Source organism: Stegostoma tigrinum, chromosome 25, assembly GCF_030684315.1.
Source record: "Stegostoma tigrinum isolate sSteTig4 chromosome 25, sSteTig4.hap1, whole genome shotgun sequence".
Taxonomy (NCBI): domain Eukaryota; kingdom Metazoa; phylum Chordata; class Chondrichthyes; order Orectolobiformes; family Stegostomatidae; genus Stegostoma; species Stegostoma tigrinum.
Window position 1 is genome coordinate 41,524,255 of NC_081378.1, and position 18,805 is coordinate 41,543,059.

At 40.3% G+C, this 18,805-nt stretch overlaps 1 protein-coding gene across 1 annotated transcript in view; it reads left to right on the forward strand.

Annotated features, from left to right (window-relative positions):
- The window catches only part of LOC125463217 (troponin I, slow skeletal muscle-like), a 30,024-nt gene extending 17,688 nt beyond the window's left edge, over positions 1–12,336 (forward strand). Inside the window, exons 6-9 of the mRNA XM_059654666.1 lie at positions 5,549–5,638; positions 5,737–5,910; positions 7,247–7,354; positions 11,586–12,336. Of these exons, the coding sequence (XP_059510649.1) occupies positions 5,549–5,638; positions 5,737–5,910; positions 7,247–7,351 (369 nt within the window). The 3' untranslated portion in view covers positions 7,352–7,354; positions 11,586–12,336. The remainder of the gene's footprint in view (positions 1–5,548; positions 5,639–5,736; positions 5,911–7,246; positions 7,355–11,585) is intronic.
- The last annotated feature ends 6,469 nt before the right edge of the window (positions 12,337–18,805 follow it).

The window sequence follows — 18,805 nt, forward strand, 5'->3', positions numbered from 1 at the left end:
ATATTTATCTGTATCTCAACTACATTTATTGGGATGTGGAAGGAGATAGCCCTCTTCAATCTGCCACCAATTTGTACAGTGTCAGTATATTCAAAGAGGAAGCACAAACTGCCTTTAGGACCACCATAGCTACTTGGTCATACCACATGTTCCATGGTGGAATTTGGTATTAAGATTGTATCCATCAGAGGACCTCTGTTGCAGAGATTGAAAATTAGCTTCCAGCACCTACACACCTGATTTTTTTGCGAGCATCTTTCTTTCAAAGATAGGATCAATAAGATCTTCAAGCTCATCAGCTGAAGAATGACATCTTCTAACTTCTGAACAGCAGTGATTTCCTCCTCATGTTCCACTCACACTTGCCATTTATTTGTTTCATTTGTCTTCTGGCCATTGTTTTTGGGTTGTACCTTTAGAGGGAAATTGTGATGAAATGTGGGCAGCCTCCTCAGCTTTTGCTTCCACAGGTACATCTGGAAGAAGCAGATGGGAGAGCCTACAAGTGGTTACTAAGGAGAAGGACTCACGTGTTATTTTCAATAGAACTAGATTGCAAATATCTATATGCCACTCTATACAATCAAAGCAGAAATCAAACAAAACATCATGAGGAAATTGCAGTTGTCTTTAACCTTTTATTTTCCTTTCCTCAATTCTCTATATGGCTTCCCAGCCCAAAATTACCAATGTTTCCTCTCATATGGGATTAAACGATAAAACTCAGGGCAGTTACCAGCCACTTATCTCTGCTTTTAAGGAATGATCCCAGCTGACGGTAGTACTGAACCAGTCAGATCGCAGAACTCAACCTAGTTTGATTGATCATATGATTAATGTTCCAATTTGTTACTGTGTTGGATAGTCACTGAAATATATGTACATAAGGCTGCTAATGTTGTTTAACAACAGAACATTAGTTTATTCTATAAAAGAGAAAAAACAATGTTATATCTAGATACAAGACAGTTAGAAAGATCCTAACACAAGTAGAAAAACAAAGTTTTAACCTGTTTCCCAACATGAAAAAGTTAAAGTCACCATAGTCCTACCAAGCTACAGGCTGCTCTCCCAACACTATACTTTTACAGATATTCAATTCCAGAGAACTATCACTCTAATCTCTTTAACTATTAAACTGACTCTTCTTATAGAATGCTGTGACAGTTTTGCAATACCTTTCAGAGCCTGCTGTCATGAACCTTTCACAACTCTGATGGCCTAAACATCATGACCTCAAGCAATTTGAAAACTTTGTTCAAGCTCTCCCAAGTGTGGACATTCCACTTTGGTTACTGTGACTGACTCCCTCGATCTAAGATCTGATTCTCCTGCGAGGACACAGCTGATCTTTCTCCTGAACTGAAGTCACCATTCTTCTGATCTAAAGAAAAATAGTTAACTTAATAGCCCACTAGTCTGTTTGAAAAACTCAGCATATTAATAATTTCATCCATTATCCTTGCAAGTGTCCCGTCAGGCATACGGCTGAACTCACATGCCTTCTTGAAAATGATGTATTTATCACTGTTCAAAATTATTCAATGAACTTCTAAAAATAAACTTCACAGAAACCTCTATCTGACTCTATTTTAAAATCCGAATCCTAAATGATAACATATTCATGCACTATATAGCTTTAATCTTATTTCTCAATCAAAAAGAATTTGAAGACGACCTCTAATTCCCATGAGCTGTAATAAATCCCCGGTGCCAGTACGCAAGTTGTAATCGGTATGATACGTGCTATATTTTTTGGTGGAGGGGAGGGACACTGAAGTGATTGAGTGAAGAGCACTTGCAAGTAAAAGCAGGGGCTACATAGTGCTCATCTAAATTTGTGGGCATGGATGTTAAATTGTTGAGAGGACTTAGCATTGTGGGAGCCAAACACATTAACATGAGTTCATGGAAGGTGCAAATGTCTCCTCTTATTTTGCCAGAACAGATAGTGCCATTAGCTTTTAACAGCTTTACATGCGGTCATCAAGATGACACTGGATATCCTGGCTACTCCATGTCACTGCTGCTGTCCCGTTTCTCCGTTGTAGAATGATTTTGCAGAGTTCCTTCCTCCCTCCCTCTCCTGGCTAACTTAGAGAGAAGCACTTCCATTTAAAGTCATGCTTCCTGCAGACCATACCAACACAGTTACAACTATTAAAAATCCAGAATATCAAATAATTTTTATTTTTCTGCAAAAGAGTCATATTGAGCTCGAAATGTTAATTCTTTTTCTCTCTCCACAGATGCTGCTGGACCTACTGATTTTCTCCAGCATTTTCTGTGTTTGTTTCAGATTTCATGTTTTGTTTTTAATTTTTTTTATTGATGATTCAATAGACAATGCATATCCCAGAACTTATTTGCTCGAAGCAAACTCTCTATATCCAGTATAGTGCATTGTAAGTGATTCCTTCTAGTGATTACTGGATTGCCTTGGAATAAGGTTCACTTAGCAAAGTATCAGAATGATCTCAGAATTTCCAGCAAGACATTCTGTGCAAGAAACTCTATTTTTGTAAAACATTAAAATGAATATGAAACACTTCTGCTGGAACTATGTTGGGTTTATAGTAGAAACTGCAATTATATAACAATGCCTAAAGCTTTCGAGAAAGTGTGTAGATTGGGTCGTGGAGGTTATAGACATGCTCGCGGAGCTAGTGGGTTTGTTTGCAAATGGTTCATCACCCTGCTAGGTAACATCGTCAATGTGCCTCCGGTCACCAACATCAGTGTTCTGTCCCGCTTGCAATTAAATGGCTCAGTTCACTAGGGTGTTTGGGATTAGTTCTGGTTCTGTTTCTCAGTGGTTTGTACACAGGGTCTAAGTCAATGTGTTTGCTGATGAAGTTCCAGTTGGAATAGCTGGTCTCCGCGAATTCCCTGGCACTTCTCTGGCTTGTGCAATTACGGATGTGTTGTCCTAGTCAAATTTGTGTCCCTCGCTGTCCGTGTGTACTGAGACAAGTGAGAATTGGTCATGTCTCTTGGTGGCTAGTTGGTGTTTGTATATCCATATTGTCAGTTTTCTTCCAGGTCTGGCCTAAGTAGTGTTTCTTACAGTCCTTGCATGGTATTTTGTATATTACACCAGTTTTGGTTATGGGATCCTTTACATTTGTCAGTAGCTGTCATAGGATGGTTGTTGGTTTGTGAGCAACTCTGATATCTAGTGGTCTGAATAGACTTGTGGTCATCTATGAAATGTCCCTGATGTACAGTAGGGTGATCAGTGAGTTTGGTCATGTTGTGTCTTCCTGTTGTGGTCTGTCTCGGAGATAATCGCAATTGTGCTTTTCAGGTATCCATTCCTTTTGAAGACTCCGTATAGTTGCTCCTGTTCTGGCTAGGTCGATGTTTACATAGACCAGGCTGAAAGAAAACTGAAAATACGGATACACAACCAACTAGCCACCAAGAGACACAACCAATTCGCACTTGTCTCACTACACACGGACAATGAGGGGCACGACTGGGACAACACATCCATAATTGTACAAGTCAGCAAAGAAGTGCCAGGGAGTTCCCGGAGGCCTGGTATTCCAACCGGAACTTCAACAACAAAAACGCTGAATTAGACCCTGTGTACAAACCACTAAGAAACACAACCGGAAGTAATATCAACCACAGCAGCAAATCGAGGCATGTAAATAAAAAGCTGGACAGAACACAGATGCTTCACTGGAGGCACACTGATGATGTTAGTTAGCAGGGTCATGAAATGTTTGCAACTATACCCACCAGCTCAGTGAATATGCCTACAACTTCATACAACAATGCCCCTCAGCTGCAGGTCATTGATATTTGTGGAGAATATAGGTCATGAAGTACAGGAGGGATGCATGGTGAAATAATTTGGACCTGGCCCCATGAGAAACTAAACTGAAAATTTATAACAATACCAAATTAAGAGTTATGGAAATCTATGAGGAAATATACGGGAAATTTGGAGAACACTGACGAGTTATAAAGGAGACATACACAATTCATTACAAAAATGTTGAAGAAATGCAACTGGGAAAAAGAACAATAAACAAATACTTACGTAAATGGTATTTTGATTTTTATGAGTAATCCACTGAAGATGAAGCAAGGAATTTTAATTTGTACAAGTCACAAATTATCATACAGCTAGTGCATTAAAGTTTTTCGAGATCCCATTATTTTAAGAAGTACATTAGAACAATGGAAGGTGATATCAAAATTTCACAGGAATAAGAACAGAAAAAAGAAATTGTCAAGCAGGGAGTGGCAGATGGAGTTTAACTTAGATAAATGTGAGGTTTTGTATTTTGGTAAGGCAAATCAGGGCAGGATATACACTTTATGGTAAGGTCCTGGAGAGTGTTTTCAAATAAAGAGAACTTGGAGTGTAAGTTCAGAATTCCTTGAAAGTGGATCTGCAGGTAGACAGGGTGGTGAAGAAGACATTTGGTATGTTTGCCTTCATTGGTCAGTGCACTGAGTATAGCAGTTAGGACATTATGTTGCTGGTGTACAGGACACTGGTGAGGCTACTTTTAGAATACTGAGCACAATTCTGGTCACTTTTCTATGGAAAAGATGTTAAACTTGAGAGGATGCAAAGAAGATTTAAGGATGTCACTGGTACTGGAGGGTTTGAGTTATAGGCCGAGGCTGAATAGGCTGGGGCTTATTTCCCTCCAGAGTCAGAGGCTGAGGAGTGACCTTATAGAGATTTATAAAATCATGAGGGGCATAGAAAGGATGAATAACTAAGGTTTTCTCCCCAGATTGAGGGAGTCCAAATCTAGCGGCCATAGGTTTACCTGAGAGTAACTTTTTCATGTAGAGGGTGGTGCGTGTATGGAATGAGCTGCGAAAGGAAGTCTTGGAGATAGGTACAATTACAACATTTAAAAGGCATCTAGATAGGTATATGAATAGAAATGGTTTAGAGGAATATGGGCCAAATGCTGGCAAATGGGACCAGGTCAGATCGGGATGTCTGCTCAGCATGGATGAGTTGGACCGAAGACTCTGTTTCTGAACAGAATGATTGTATGACATATATTGAGGATTGTCAATGGAAGATTGAAGGGTGGAGTAAGGCAAGTTGTACTGAAGTATTTTTGCTCTGCATTGTAGAGTGATTTAATTCACATTGATATATACAGTTCTTTGCACGGTGCTTTCTTGATCTCCAGTTGGTTGATGTAAGATTGGAGTAGTGAGGGAGAGCAGAAAAGAGTGAGAATGGAATCCTTTACCATCAATAAAGAGGACAAGCAAAATGAATAGGATAGCCAACCTAGAGTGTTTATATGGCTCTGGCCTTTTGGAATCTTAAGGATACATATGCTGAGAAAAGGCAGAGTGGAGATGATTTTCGTCTTCAATATTTGATATAGTTATACACTAGAGCAGATCACCCATTCAGTGCATAATCCATTTGATTTTATCCTATCTGACAGTGAAATTGACAATGGGTCCTGCAAAGTGAATGGACAGAAGGGAAGAAGAAAATAAATGATTTAAAGTTCTTTGGTCACACTGATCATGTTATTTTTGAATGTTCCAGAATATCTGTAAAGAATTCCATCAGAAGATTGATAGTGTTGATGCAGAGCGCTATGACGTTGAAGTTAAAGTGTCCAAGAATGCCAAAGAGGTGAATCATTTACATCTATTTTTATTAAAGAAAACTGGAGCTGTAAACTTGAGGATCAAATTGAAGAGAATGAATAATAATATATTTTCTTACATTAGATTGAAAGCTTAAACCAGAAGATCTTAGATCTCAAAGGCAAATTCAAACGTCCCACCCTACGTCGGGTCAGAGTATCTGCTGACGAAATGCTCGGTGCTCTAGCAGAAAACACTTGCAAAACCTCCATGGATTTGAGATCAAATCTAAAATCAGTGAGAAAGGAAGAAGAAAAGGTTTGGAGCAGTCAATTTTTGTATTGCTATTAATGGCGAATAGCTTTGTTAACATATTTAAGGACAAATATTTCACTTCTGATTTTTTGGACATTCAGTTTTGTTTCATACTAACAGTCACTTGTTATTTGCAATTATGACTGCACTTTTTAAAAAGGTACCGTTCAGTTTATACTGCACAGTTTTGGAAAAACATTCTGAATTATATCTTCTATTTTACATATTTTGTTAACAGGTCAATATCATGGAAAAAGTGTTACATAGCAAATACCTACACTGAAAGGCAGGAAAGAGGCATATAAGCTTCTAGAGCTGATCGATTCTCTGTCTTGTCTTCAATATTTCCTTTATAATATTTCTGCATCCTCTCTACATCTAGTTTTCTCTTTTTCCAAATCTCTTGTTCAGCGCTACTGATCTCTATCTTTATCATCACCCAATTTGTCTATCATTTTCGGTCTTTCAATTCTCATTGACTCATAGACATTTGCAGCACAGGAGGACATTTAGCCCATGATAACTGCACTAGTCAACAAATATCTAATAACACTAATCCCCTTTTCTATTTTTTGACTACCGACCTAGGGGCCATGGCAATGCAAATGAATATCTAAATACTGTTAAATAATATGAGAGTTTCTAATTCAAACACCCTTCATATTCCAACACCCCCTAAGTGAAAATATTTCACTAGTGTCATTTCATGGAATTCTATTTCCATGCACCTTGTATCTAGGAAATTACAAGTTTCTTAATTATTTAATCACTTTTTGTGTACACTTCATTATCTTCACTTTCAAAACGGAACACTGTAGCACAAGAAAAACGTGTGTAAGAAAGTCCCAAATTTCAATTCAAACATTTCAAATTTGTAGCGAGGGATATATTTAGCAATCTTAGTTTACTTTATGATGTTCCGAAGAAATAAATGTGCACGCTTAGTGACTGGTACATAAACCTCAAGAAACATTATGATATCTCCATGCATCATTTTATTTGAAATTTGCTTTATATTATTTTTCATGAGTTGTGGGCATTGCTGGCTAGACCAGCATTTATTCCATAAACCAGTGCATTCTGTTTGGTGTAAGTTTATCCACAGTGGTATTGGGTAGGGAGTTCCATGATTTTGACCCGTGACAATGAAAGAATGGCAATATAGTTCCATGTCAGGATAGTGTATCAGTTGGAGAGAAACATGCAGGCAGTGGTGTTCTCATGTATCTGCTGCTTTTGTCCTTCCAGGTGGTAGAGGTTACAGGTTCAGAAGGTGCTGGCTAAGGAAGGAAGATGCTGTCAAAGGATATATTTAAGATATATTCTATTCTCTTCAAAGGAACACAAATCAGTTGAAGTCCATGACTGGCGTAAGAATGTGGAAGCAATGTCTGGGATGGAAGGAAGAAAAAAGATATTTGATACCGCTGCTCCTCCTCAGTAACAGGTAAACATGCAAGAAGCAGCTAAAAAAATTCTTCTCAACTTAGATACAATAAAAATACTTTCCTCCAGTATGCACCCAAAGCAGAAACCATTGAAAATACACAGCAGTTATTTGGGAGGGAAAAAGCAAGTTAATATTTACGGGTATCAAATCCCGACCTTGGGGAACTCCAGTTCTGCAAGTAACAGATCAAGGCATATAGATACATAGGTGAGATTAGATTCCCTAGTGTGGAAACAGGTCCTTCGGCCCAAGAGGTCCACACCACCCCTTGAACCATCCCACCCAAACCCATCCCCCTATAGCCCACATACTCCTGACTACGGGCAATTTAGCATGGCCAATCCACCTAGCCTGCACATCTTTTGGACTGTGCGAGGAAACCGGAGCACCTGGAGGAAATCACACAGTCACGGGGAGAATGTGCAAACTCCACACAGACAGTCACCAAGGCTGGAATTGAACCCGGGTCTCTGGCACTGTGAGGCTGCAGTGCTAACCACTGAGCCACCATGCCGTCCCCAGATTGGTAGGGCAGGTTGAAATGTCCAGCATGCTGTCATAAGGCACATGAATGACATGGCTGAACAGCCATGAGCTTGCATATTCTATTCCATCTCCTTAATCCAAAAGTGTTCATGTTCACCTATTCTTAACTTAGAGCTGCCTTTCATGTAGTGCAGTCAAAGAAACTGGAGAAGTGGTAACAAAATCAAGGGCAATACTTATTGGAGGATACATGTTGAAACAAGATGATATAATTGAGTTGAATGCTGCAGATAATTTGACAGTGAGGAAGGCTGGATTAGAGTAGTCAACATCACATTGAGTAAGGGTTATTTCAGAATGCTGGAGAGGGGAATGGGGAGCAGAAACTTGATTGAGGAAATCAATCATGGAATTACATGAGAGATTGACATGAACACAAGAGCTCACACCATATTCAAGAAGTTTGAAGAGAAAGGAAGTTTGGATATGTGATGGTTTTTTGCAGGCAAGGTCAAGAATGAGCCGAGTGAAGGCAGAGATGACAACTTTGCATTTGTTTAGTACCTTTCACATATCTCAGAGCGTGGCTAAGAAATGTACAATGAATGAAGTATTCTTGAATTGTAGTTACAGTCATTATGCACTGGAATCTGCAAGTCAGCAATCTGAGCAGCAGTCAGTGATCAGATGACCATGGAACCAGAGACTGCTATCGTAAGAGGAAGCTGAAAAAAACATCTTTTCACACTGGCTTTAAAACATTGTGATCTAGCTTGCATGTTCCTGCATCGAAGGGCTTTCAGGATCTGATACTTGCAGTTACATTGGGTTGGCTGCTGATCAGTAAATACACAGATACAGTGCATGTAGTAGAATGATTACGAGGCATAAAAACTGCTGTTACTCAGGACAGAAACACGGGGTCTCCCCCGCCTCTCAGCATATTGTACAAAAAGCAAGGCAAAGTTACATTCGGCTGCCCAGACAAACATTTCATGGATTTATACAAAAGCTGAGTTCCAAAGAACAACTGAACCCTAAACATTAACTTTGATTCTCTTTCCACAGACGCTGCCACCTGCTGAGTCTCTCCAGCATTTTCTGTTTTAATTATTTATAGCTGAGAATGGTCATTTCTTCCCAAAACTAAACTATCAAAAAAGGTGATAACAAAGTGAGAAGCTGGATGAACACAGCACACCAAGCAGCATCTCAGGAGCACAAAAGCTGACATTTCAGGCCTAGACCCTGCCACCTTAATCTCTGACAGTTACCTCTTTCAATCCTAGTCACCAGGTTGTACCACGAAGAAACATGAGAAAGAAAGGCACATATCTGAACATGATGGAAAGGACAATGTGAGGAAAAAGCAGGCCTCCTAAACCTTTTCCCCAGCTTCATGCAAGTTGCAATTCCTTCAATTTAGAAGCATATCCTGTAATATTACCTAATGTCAGATATGATTTAAAACTTACTTGATGTGGACATCACTGATCAGGCTGGCATTTATGACCCATACACAAAAAAATGAATGCAATTAACAGCCAATGACATTGCTGTGGGTCATATATAAGCCCGACTAGGTAAGGACAGCAGAATTCTTTTCCTAAAGTACACTAGTGAACCAAAATTGTTTGCTTTTATGACATCCCGACAGTTCCAAGGTCATCAATTACTACATTTTTATTTCCGATTCACTCAGGTGAAAATTATTTAGTTGCCAGGATCAGCACAATTCACTATAACTTGGGAGATTACTATGTCTAGGGAAACAAACTGGATCTTCCTTTGGGGAAACTCTCTAAAAGAATTAGATCTGAACTTGTCTCCAGATTATTAATCCAGTAACATGGTCACTGTTTCTACACCACCATGGAATTTTGTGCAAAGTCTTATGTTCACTTTTGAACTCTTTACATGCAGGATAATACAAAACATAAGGCTATTCCATTTTGAAAGAACTATTCAATAAGTCTCCATCTCCTGCTCTTTCATACAACACTGCTCAATAAAGGATAAATTTTTAATCCAAATACCTTCCTCAGACCTATTTTCTGAAATTATTAGATAAAGCTGTCACTGGTTAGGCCAGCACTTATTGCCCATCTCTAATTACCCTCTGGGCAATTAAGGGCCAACCATATTGCTGTGGTACTGGAGTCACATATAGGCCAGACCAGATAAGGATGGCAGTTTCCTTCCCTGAAGGACATTAGTGAACTTGATGGGTACCTGTAAAATAACAATGTAAAACCACAATGCATTTTAAAATTTTATTTTGTATTTTTCCATATATATGTTGAATTACCACAACAGCTGGTACATTTGAAATGACTGGTACATTGAAAAGTGAACAAAGGCTCAAGGTGGTTGTCTGTGTTGAATGGTGATTGCAATGGGTTTTGCTGCTTTCCTGCAGTACCACTAACTAAATATACACGTTACAGTAATGCAACTCATGATTTTTTTGGCTGGGTGCTTTCACATATAGTATCTACGCTAATGTGTTAGGCTGATAGTAGCAATAGGTCACAAGGAGGAATTTGATTGTGAAGCAGATCTCATGATTCAGTCTTGATGAGTACACTTTTTTTCTTGGGCTGAAGCATTTATTGCAGTACTTATGCTGACAATAACTTGGTTGGAAAGGTAGATTGTGCCACAGTCTCCTTGGGATGGACCAATTTGATTGCATTTAGCAGGGGATCAAGAAGTTTGCTTGTGTTTTGGCCCAGGCAATCAATGTTAAAGCCTAGGAGTTTTGTACTGGGCTTGTTGCATACTTATTTTAATTTTGAATCAATTAGATTTAATGTAAATCTCATTGTATAACAATGTTCCCTCCCATGTAACAAATTGAAATGTACAAGGCACAACACAAAAGAGAATGTGCTGGTGAGGCACAATTCTGTTCATTTCTTAGATGTTACCTTAATATCACATCTCTACTGGCAGAACATGGCTCTTTTCACACTTTTTCTTTCCCAGGCACTACTACATCTTAACTATAAGACTAAATTTAATCTGTCTAATTCTGTGTGTTTTATTTTACATTAGAAATAACATAACTTTTCTGATTTTTTTCCACTGATACACTTGCAGATACAGAATCATTGTTTTGTTTGAATAGTTATATTTGTACATCATTATATGCCTATTTTTAGTTAATTTGAGAAAAAATTATATACTATATGGTGAAATTTATTCAGTTTGTAATCACTATCTTCCATAAATGTATATTTTTTCAATTAGGATCTGGAAACAGTGAGGTCATAAAGGAGCTACTAAATGTCCTCAATTTCTTTAAAAAACAAATAATGGGTACATTGCAGGCTTCACCACATGGGAGCAATCTAAGGAAGCACATTGAAAGTCTGCTTTGAATTTCACTGTAGTAAGATTGCTAAGATATAGTCAATTGATCTTAATTCAGCTCACACACCTATTCAAAAGCATTAGCTAAAATGTTATATTCTACAAACAGCTAAATGCTACCAAAAATTGTCACTTGCAGAAAAACGGGTGAAATGAACTGCAAAGTACGAGCAAACGCTTTGCAAATGTGTCAATGCCTTTTCATCAGGGTCCTACATTAACCTAAAAATATCTTTATGTATTCACAGCGGCTGTTTCTAAATATGGATCACAGCTGTGTAAAAAGCAACTGGTTGTTTCTTAAACCTGAAGTGGCGCCAGTCTTAGCTGGCAAACATTAATAGTTTCTTCATATTTATTCCACCAGATCCACTGATGAGAACTTGGAAAGCAGTCAGTTGTCATTCGCAATTTATCATAATAAATCTCAGAAAGGCAACATTTTCAAAATTAAATATCATTTTAGAAAGTGGATGTTACATGCTCCGTAAAAGGAAAGTATATCTGAAAGACAGTATTCCAACTGAGATGTGGAGCCTCACTTCAAGGCTGAATGGTATGTTCAATAAGAATAATAAGCCACTGGATGAGTCTTCAGTGTATGAATTTAAGAAACAGTGATGAAGATGGAAAACAGATGGTATTAACTCTCTCAATGCAAATAACCAAATCCCAAATAAGTATATATTTTCCTTTCATAGAAATGAACTCATGTAGCTTTACATTGAGGAATGTACTAAAGTAATGTTAGAAAAGTATGCAGAGACAACGTAGTTTAAAAAAAATTCCTGGAAATATTTTGAAATTTGTGCTTCACAAACTGCAAAATGACATAATTAATATGGATTAACAACTGCTTTGGTCTTTTAGAAGAAGTTCAAATGTTTATAAAATATTCAAATGCCCACAGTTTGAATTTGATTAACAATCTATATATTGGTGATATTTTAGTATAATGATTCAGAAGTCAGCTATAAAAGCTAAATGTTATTGTTAGATTGTCAAGATCTCAATAATGGCAACTGGTAAATGAAATATTTATTTTAAAAATATAAAATTGCGCAGTTTTAATAAAAGTGTAAATATAATAGATATGATCATTGTAATTTAAAAAAAGAACTTTATTAAATGAATGCCACAGGGTTACAATGAACTGACTCATTGCACATTTTGTGGTTTGCAAGTCCACAAAATTATGCGTGAAACTGAGTTATTGATGTAAGTGTGAATGCAAAGAGATTAATTGTTACAAGGACAAAAGTGAACAAATAGAGGTTATCAAGTAGGCAAAAACTTTTTTTTGTCATGGGAACTAGTAGTATGAAGAGGAGGGAAATCAGGAAAGCTATGAAATCACCTTGACTCCAGTCTAGCAACAAAAAATGGCAAATAAACTCATGACCAAACTAGTCAACGGATTGCTGCAGTTTACGGATATATCCCCATGGGAAAGGTAGACACAAGTTTCACCTGATACAGGGTTTCAATTCTGATTTATTTGAGACCAGCACGCTAATTAAGAATCCTGAGCAGACATCTCCAGCTTGCCAATGAAAGACATTTCAATTTTTGTTAATGACTGGAGAGACAGGTAAGTCTTGCAAGTATATAGGAGACACAGCTTTGGGAGAGGGATGGCTAGAAGTTGGACTGTAAATGTCCAAGGATTTGAGGATGCTGAAAAGCTGGAAGAATTCTTCTTGGGGGATATAAGAGACCTACAATGGGATTTTGGCTCTCCTTAGCCTCCTGCTGCAAGTGTTCAAGCTTCTATACCTTCTACCTGACGGAAGAGGTTGTAGGAAAGCATTGCCAGTGTGTGATGGGTCTTTGAAAATGTTAGTAGCCTTTCTGTGGCAATGGGCCATGTAAGTGGAGTCCATAGATGGAAGGCTGGCTTCTGTGATGTTCTGGGCTGTGCACACAACCTTCTGCAGTTTTTTATAAGCTTGGGCAGAGCAGTTGCCATTATGCACCTAGACAATATGCTTTCAACAGTGCATCTGTAAAAGTTGGCAAGGGACCTTATGGACACGCCAAATTTCCTGAACCACTCGAAAAAGAAAAGGCACTGTTGTGTCTTTTTACTGTTGCATCTATGTGAAAAGTCCAAGGCAAGTTATCATTACTGTTACACCTTGGAACTTGATGCTCTCCACCCTCTCAACCTCAGCTCCGTTAATGTAGATAGGGGGGTGTTCTCCTCCCTTATTTCTGAAATCAATAATCAGTTCTTTAGTTTTGCCAATACTGAGACAGAGTTTGTTATCATTGCACCACATCAACAAGCCCTCTATCTCCTTTCTGTATCCTGACTTGTCATTGTTTGATATTCATCTTACTACATGATGTTATAAGCAAACTTGTAGATGGCACTCAAAAACAGAAGCTGCTGGAAAAGCTCAGCGAGTCTGGCATTATCTGTGAAGAAAAAATTAGAGTAAACATTTCACGTCCAGTGACGCTTCCTCCAAACTGTAGACGGTGCTAGTTTGGAATTTGGCAACATAATCATGGGTATACAACAGGGGGCTGAAAACGCATCCTTGGGGTGTGTTCCAGGGCTGAGTGTTATTGGGGAGCAGGTGCAGTTGTCTATGTTCACTGATTGCAGTCTGTGGGTCAGAAAGCTGAGGATCCAGCTCCAAGAGTAGAGTCGAGACCTAGATCTCACGGTTTTGAGAACAGTCCAGAGGGGATAATGGTATTGAAGGCGGAGCTGCAGTCAACGTGCAGGTGTCTGATGTAGGTGTCCTTGGTGTCCAGATGTTCAGGGTGTAGGGCTAGGGAAACGGCATCCGCTGTGGACATGCTAAATTCAGAGGCAAGCTGGGAGACTACAGTTGATGTGGGCCATGACCAATGTCCCGAAGCACTTCATGATCAAGGGAGTAGGAGGAGGAGTTGACATGGCTGGCAATTGGAAGGTGGCACTGACTGAAGCGTTCAGAGGGCAGATGTTCTGCCAATTGGTTACCGAGTCTGCGATATACAGGAGACTACCAATCTCCAAATCCAACGCATCATCCTTTGTGATTTTTGCAGAATGCAACCAGACCCGACAACCAAGGAGATACTTCCTTCCCATCCCTATCTGTTTTCCGTATGAATGCCCACTCGAGTGGACTCCCTCGTCCACTCCACATCAACACTTCCATCATACCCAGCACCTTTCCCTGCAACCACAGGAAATGGTGCATCTGCCACTGCATCTCCCCTCTCACCTCCGTCCAAGGCCCCAATCATTCCAAATCCAACAGGAATTCACCTGTATGTCTTCCAACTGGTCTATGGTATCCATTAATTGAAATGTGGACTCCTCTACATCGGAGAGATTAAGTCCAGACTCAGTGACCAATTCGTGGAGAATCCACACTCTGTATGCTCCAATCAACACCTTCTTCCTGTTGCCAGCCATTTCAACTCCCCCTCCCATTCCCTTGGTGACATGCCTCCTTCACTGTCACCATGTGGCCACGTACAAACTGAAGGAACTACACCTTATATTACACCTCAGGAGCTACAGCCCAATGGCTTCAACATAGAATTCACTGGCTTCAAAAATCTCCCCACCCCGGCCTCACCCTATGTCCAGTCCTTCCTCTCATGTGGGCCTCCTTGACAGATACAGCTTGTCCATTTTCCTTCTTACCTGTCCGCTCCACCCTTCCCATTAACCAATATCTACACCCCTCCACCTCCATCCACCTATCACCATTCCACCTACCTTTTCCCAGCCCCACCCCTCTCCCTACACTTGTTTGAGCTCCCATCCCCCTCCCCAGTCCTGAAGAAGGGCCCTGACCTGAAATGTCGACTTTTCTGCTCCTCAGATGTTGTCTGACCTGCTGTGCTCCTCCAGTTCATTTTATCGAAACCAATATCCTGGTAAACCCTTCCTGTACCCTCTCCAAAGCAGCTACGCCCTATTGATTGTGTGGTGACCAGAACCGTATACACTATTCCAAGTGTGGCCTGACTAAAGTTCTATAAAGCTGCATATGATGGTCATGGTGTACTCGTCTAGGTTTTCCACTGAGAGCTTGAATATGGTTCAGTCAACCAATCCCAAGCAGTCCTGGAGACGGTCTTCCACTGCCTTGGATTGCACTGCCTGCATTGTACTTCTTTTTGTGAAGGACCCTCTCGTTTCAGCTTCTGCTCCTAAGCTGGGAGGTGGAACACAGTGCTGTGATCCGATTTTCCAAAGTGTGGGCACAGGATAGAGCAAGAGGTGTCTTTTATGGATGTGTAGCAGTGGTTGGGGATGCATGGCCCTTCAGTGGGGCAGGAGATGTGTATGTGGTACTCAAGAGGGTGCTGCCAACAGACAACAGCAGCATAATTAGATGCAGAAATGTTTTCCTGCGATGAAGATCAGAACACTGCAGGGAACGAGAAAGACCCCAATATCCTGAAATCTCAGCTGCTGTCAGTTACACCTCACTGCCCTTTAAAGATGGATGGAGCTATGGCAATGCTGCAGGACACTCAGCCAAACTGAAAGAGTTGCCATTGTTGCACTGAACAACCACAAAGGCTAGACATTCTAACAATTAAATAGACTGCAGTTGAAGAGGAGTTGTCATTTATGAACGCGACTGAAGCTTCAAAATTTTCTATAGGCAAGAGGATGGCCACAATATTTAAAGGAGTCTCAAATTACAGAGTTAGAATGGAATTTTTGACCATGGAAAGCTCAGAGCTTTGAAACAGGTTAACGAGCACTGAAGCTTCAGACTGGGCAGATGGTACCCTCACCGTTCCTAGTGGAAACTACTGAGAAGTTATCCAAGGAAAAGGATATGCTTGAGGCCAAATTAAATCAAGCATACATTGAAAGATTGGAAGTCATTAACCTGTACAAATGGCAACTAAAGTTCTTTCAGTAAAACTTACAGAGCTTCATGAGCTGAAAATCATCTTAGAAAAGTTTAAAGCCACCCATCAAATGGCTCTTGAACTTATTAAAATTAAGCAACAGTTGGAGACATCTAACTATCTAAAAGAGACTGCTAAACCTAAATTCTAACGATTAGTAATCACACACCGCCTTCATACCATAGGAAGTGATTCACACATTACAAAATGACCCACACAAGAATGTGAACATGTTGCAGTAAAGAGAGTGTAAAAATGCTATACTACACTTAAAGATATAACAAGACTATCAGACAAATGTGGTGGCTGCACAGCAACAATCTGAGGAAGCCCCAAGGCTGACTGCCCTTCCTATTGACGGTGAGGTTCTTGTGGAAATTAATTTAGAATATCTGGTCAGCATAGATAAATTGGACCAAAGGGTCTGTTTCCATGCTGTACAATTCCATGACCCTATATTTGGGTGGTATGGTGGCACATTGGTTAGCGCCAGGGACCCAGATTTGATTCCAGCCTTGGGCAACTGTTTGTGTGGAGTTTGCACATTCTTCCCATTTCTATGTGGGCATCCTCCAGGTGCTCCAGTTTCTTCCACACCGACCAAAGATATATAGGTTAGGTGGATGGACCATGCTAAATTGTCCATGGTGTCCAGGGATGTGCTGGCTAGGTACACTAGCCATGGAAAATGCAGAGTTGCAGGGATGGATGGGTCTGGATGGGATACTGTTCGGAAGGTCAACGTGGACACAATGGGCCAAATTGCTACTTTCACACTGTAGGGATTCTGTGATAGGCAATGCTGATGTTGAGCTTTCAGGAAAATACATTGGAGTAGGGCTCAGGAGCTTCCTAGATATCCTAATCCTGATCCAGGTGTCCAGAAGGGTCTCATTTCCTTGAACCTTCAAATTAATTCTGTCATTGATGGTACAGTCCTACTTTCAGATGGAGATCCTGAACTGTCATTATTTGCAGCGAAGCAACATCAACCTGAATCAAAGGTAAAAATGATACCACTACCTACAGAAAGAGAAATTCCTATTCTAGGTTAATTAGGGAAGTTCTTGTTTCCTCATCTCTAGAATTGTCTTTGTTCTTTTATTGTCTACTATATTTGTCAGTGGAAAAGCATTAAACGATTCCTTTGTTGTCACAGCCGCTGCAGAGGGCACAACTGTGGTTTTTCTTTATGAGCTGAAGGTGTTTCATTTATTCAACTGTTAATATTGCCCCATGTGCAACGTACACATAGCAAAGAATACAGATTGTACGGTCATCATCTTTGCCTTCCAGGGGTTGGAGATTTACCTTTTGAATCAGTTTTTTTCTTCGTTGGTTTTCACTGCCATTACATTCATGTCATCGCAAGTGTCATGAGAAGCTACCATCTCACTCACCAATGTGTCTTCTAAGGAAATATTAAGAAATCACATATATCCTACTTGTGCTCCAAGAAATCCAAGAAAACTGCTGGAGATTGACATCTCAGGCAAGAGAAACCTGGGGAGTAGGGGCTGAATTGAGCAGAAATTGTAAATAGTTAATGAGGTTAACAACTTGCAGTAACAAGGTTTCATGACATCAGGTCAAATGCGGGCAAGGCAACCTCATGTTGATTATCACACACTGCTGATAAATCAGCACCCATCTATTTGAACACGACTTAGATGAACAATTGAGGTTGGCTGTGAGCAGGAGATGCCCTGGATTAGGGACTACAGTGTTCAAAAGCATAAGTAGTTTAGCTGCACCACTACTGATCAAGCTGTCCTAAAGGACATAACTGAGTCCACAGCAGGTGGTGAGGGAGCCAGATGGAAAAATATACTTGATGCCATCTGAACCATCTTGGGGCGGCACGGTGGATCAGTGGTTAGCACTGCAGCCTCACAGCGCCAGGAACCCAGGTTCGATTCCAGCCTCAGGTGACTGTGTGGAGTTTGCATATTGTCCCCGTGTCTGCATGGGTTTCCTCCGGGTGCTCCAGTTTCCCCCCACAGTCCAAAGATGTGCAGGGTAGGTGGATCAGCCATGCTAAATTGCCCGTAGTGTTCACGGGTGTGTGTATTATGGGGGACGGGTCTGGGTGGGATGCTCCAAGGGGCGGTGCGGACTTGTTGGGCCAAAAGGGCCTGTTTCCACACTATAGGGAATCTAACATGAAACAATCTGCCCTCTGTAGATGCATCAATGACAGTATCAGTAGAAGCGATGACCCCATTGTCTTTGTGGACACAAAATCCCACCTTCACACTGAGAGTATGCTGCATCATTTTGTGTGGCACCATCACTGTGCTCAAGGGAATAGAGTTTGAGTACATCTAACAACTCAAGACTGGGCACCCACAAGACACGGTGTACCATAAGCATCAGCCAAAATGTACTTTGACAGTCTGCATACGGCCCGGCATATCCCCATTCTTTCATTACCGTCAAGCCAAGATAATCAACCCTCGTTCAATGAAGAATGCAGCAGGGCAGGCCCAGGAGCAGTTACAAAAGAAGACCAGTTACATGGCAAACGGCATCACCAGCATGTGATAGACAAGTGAAACCACAATGAACAAATCAAATTCAAGCTCTGCAGTTCTGCCAATTAAAGAACTGGGGAAGCAGAATCCACAAATATCCACCTTAAAGATAGTAGACTCCAATATATGAGGCAAAAAATTGGCAACAGTCTTCAGTCAGAAGTACTGACTG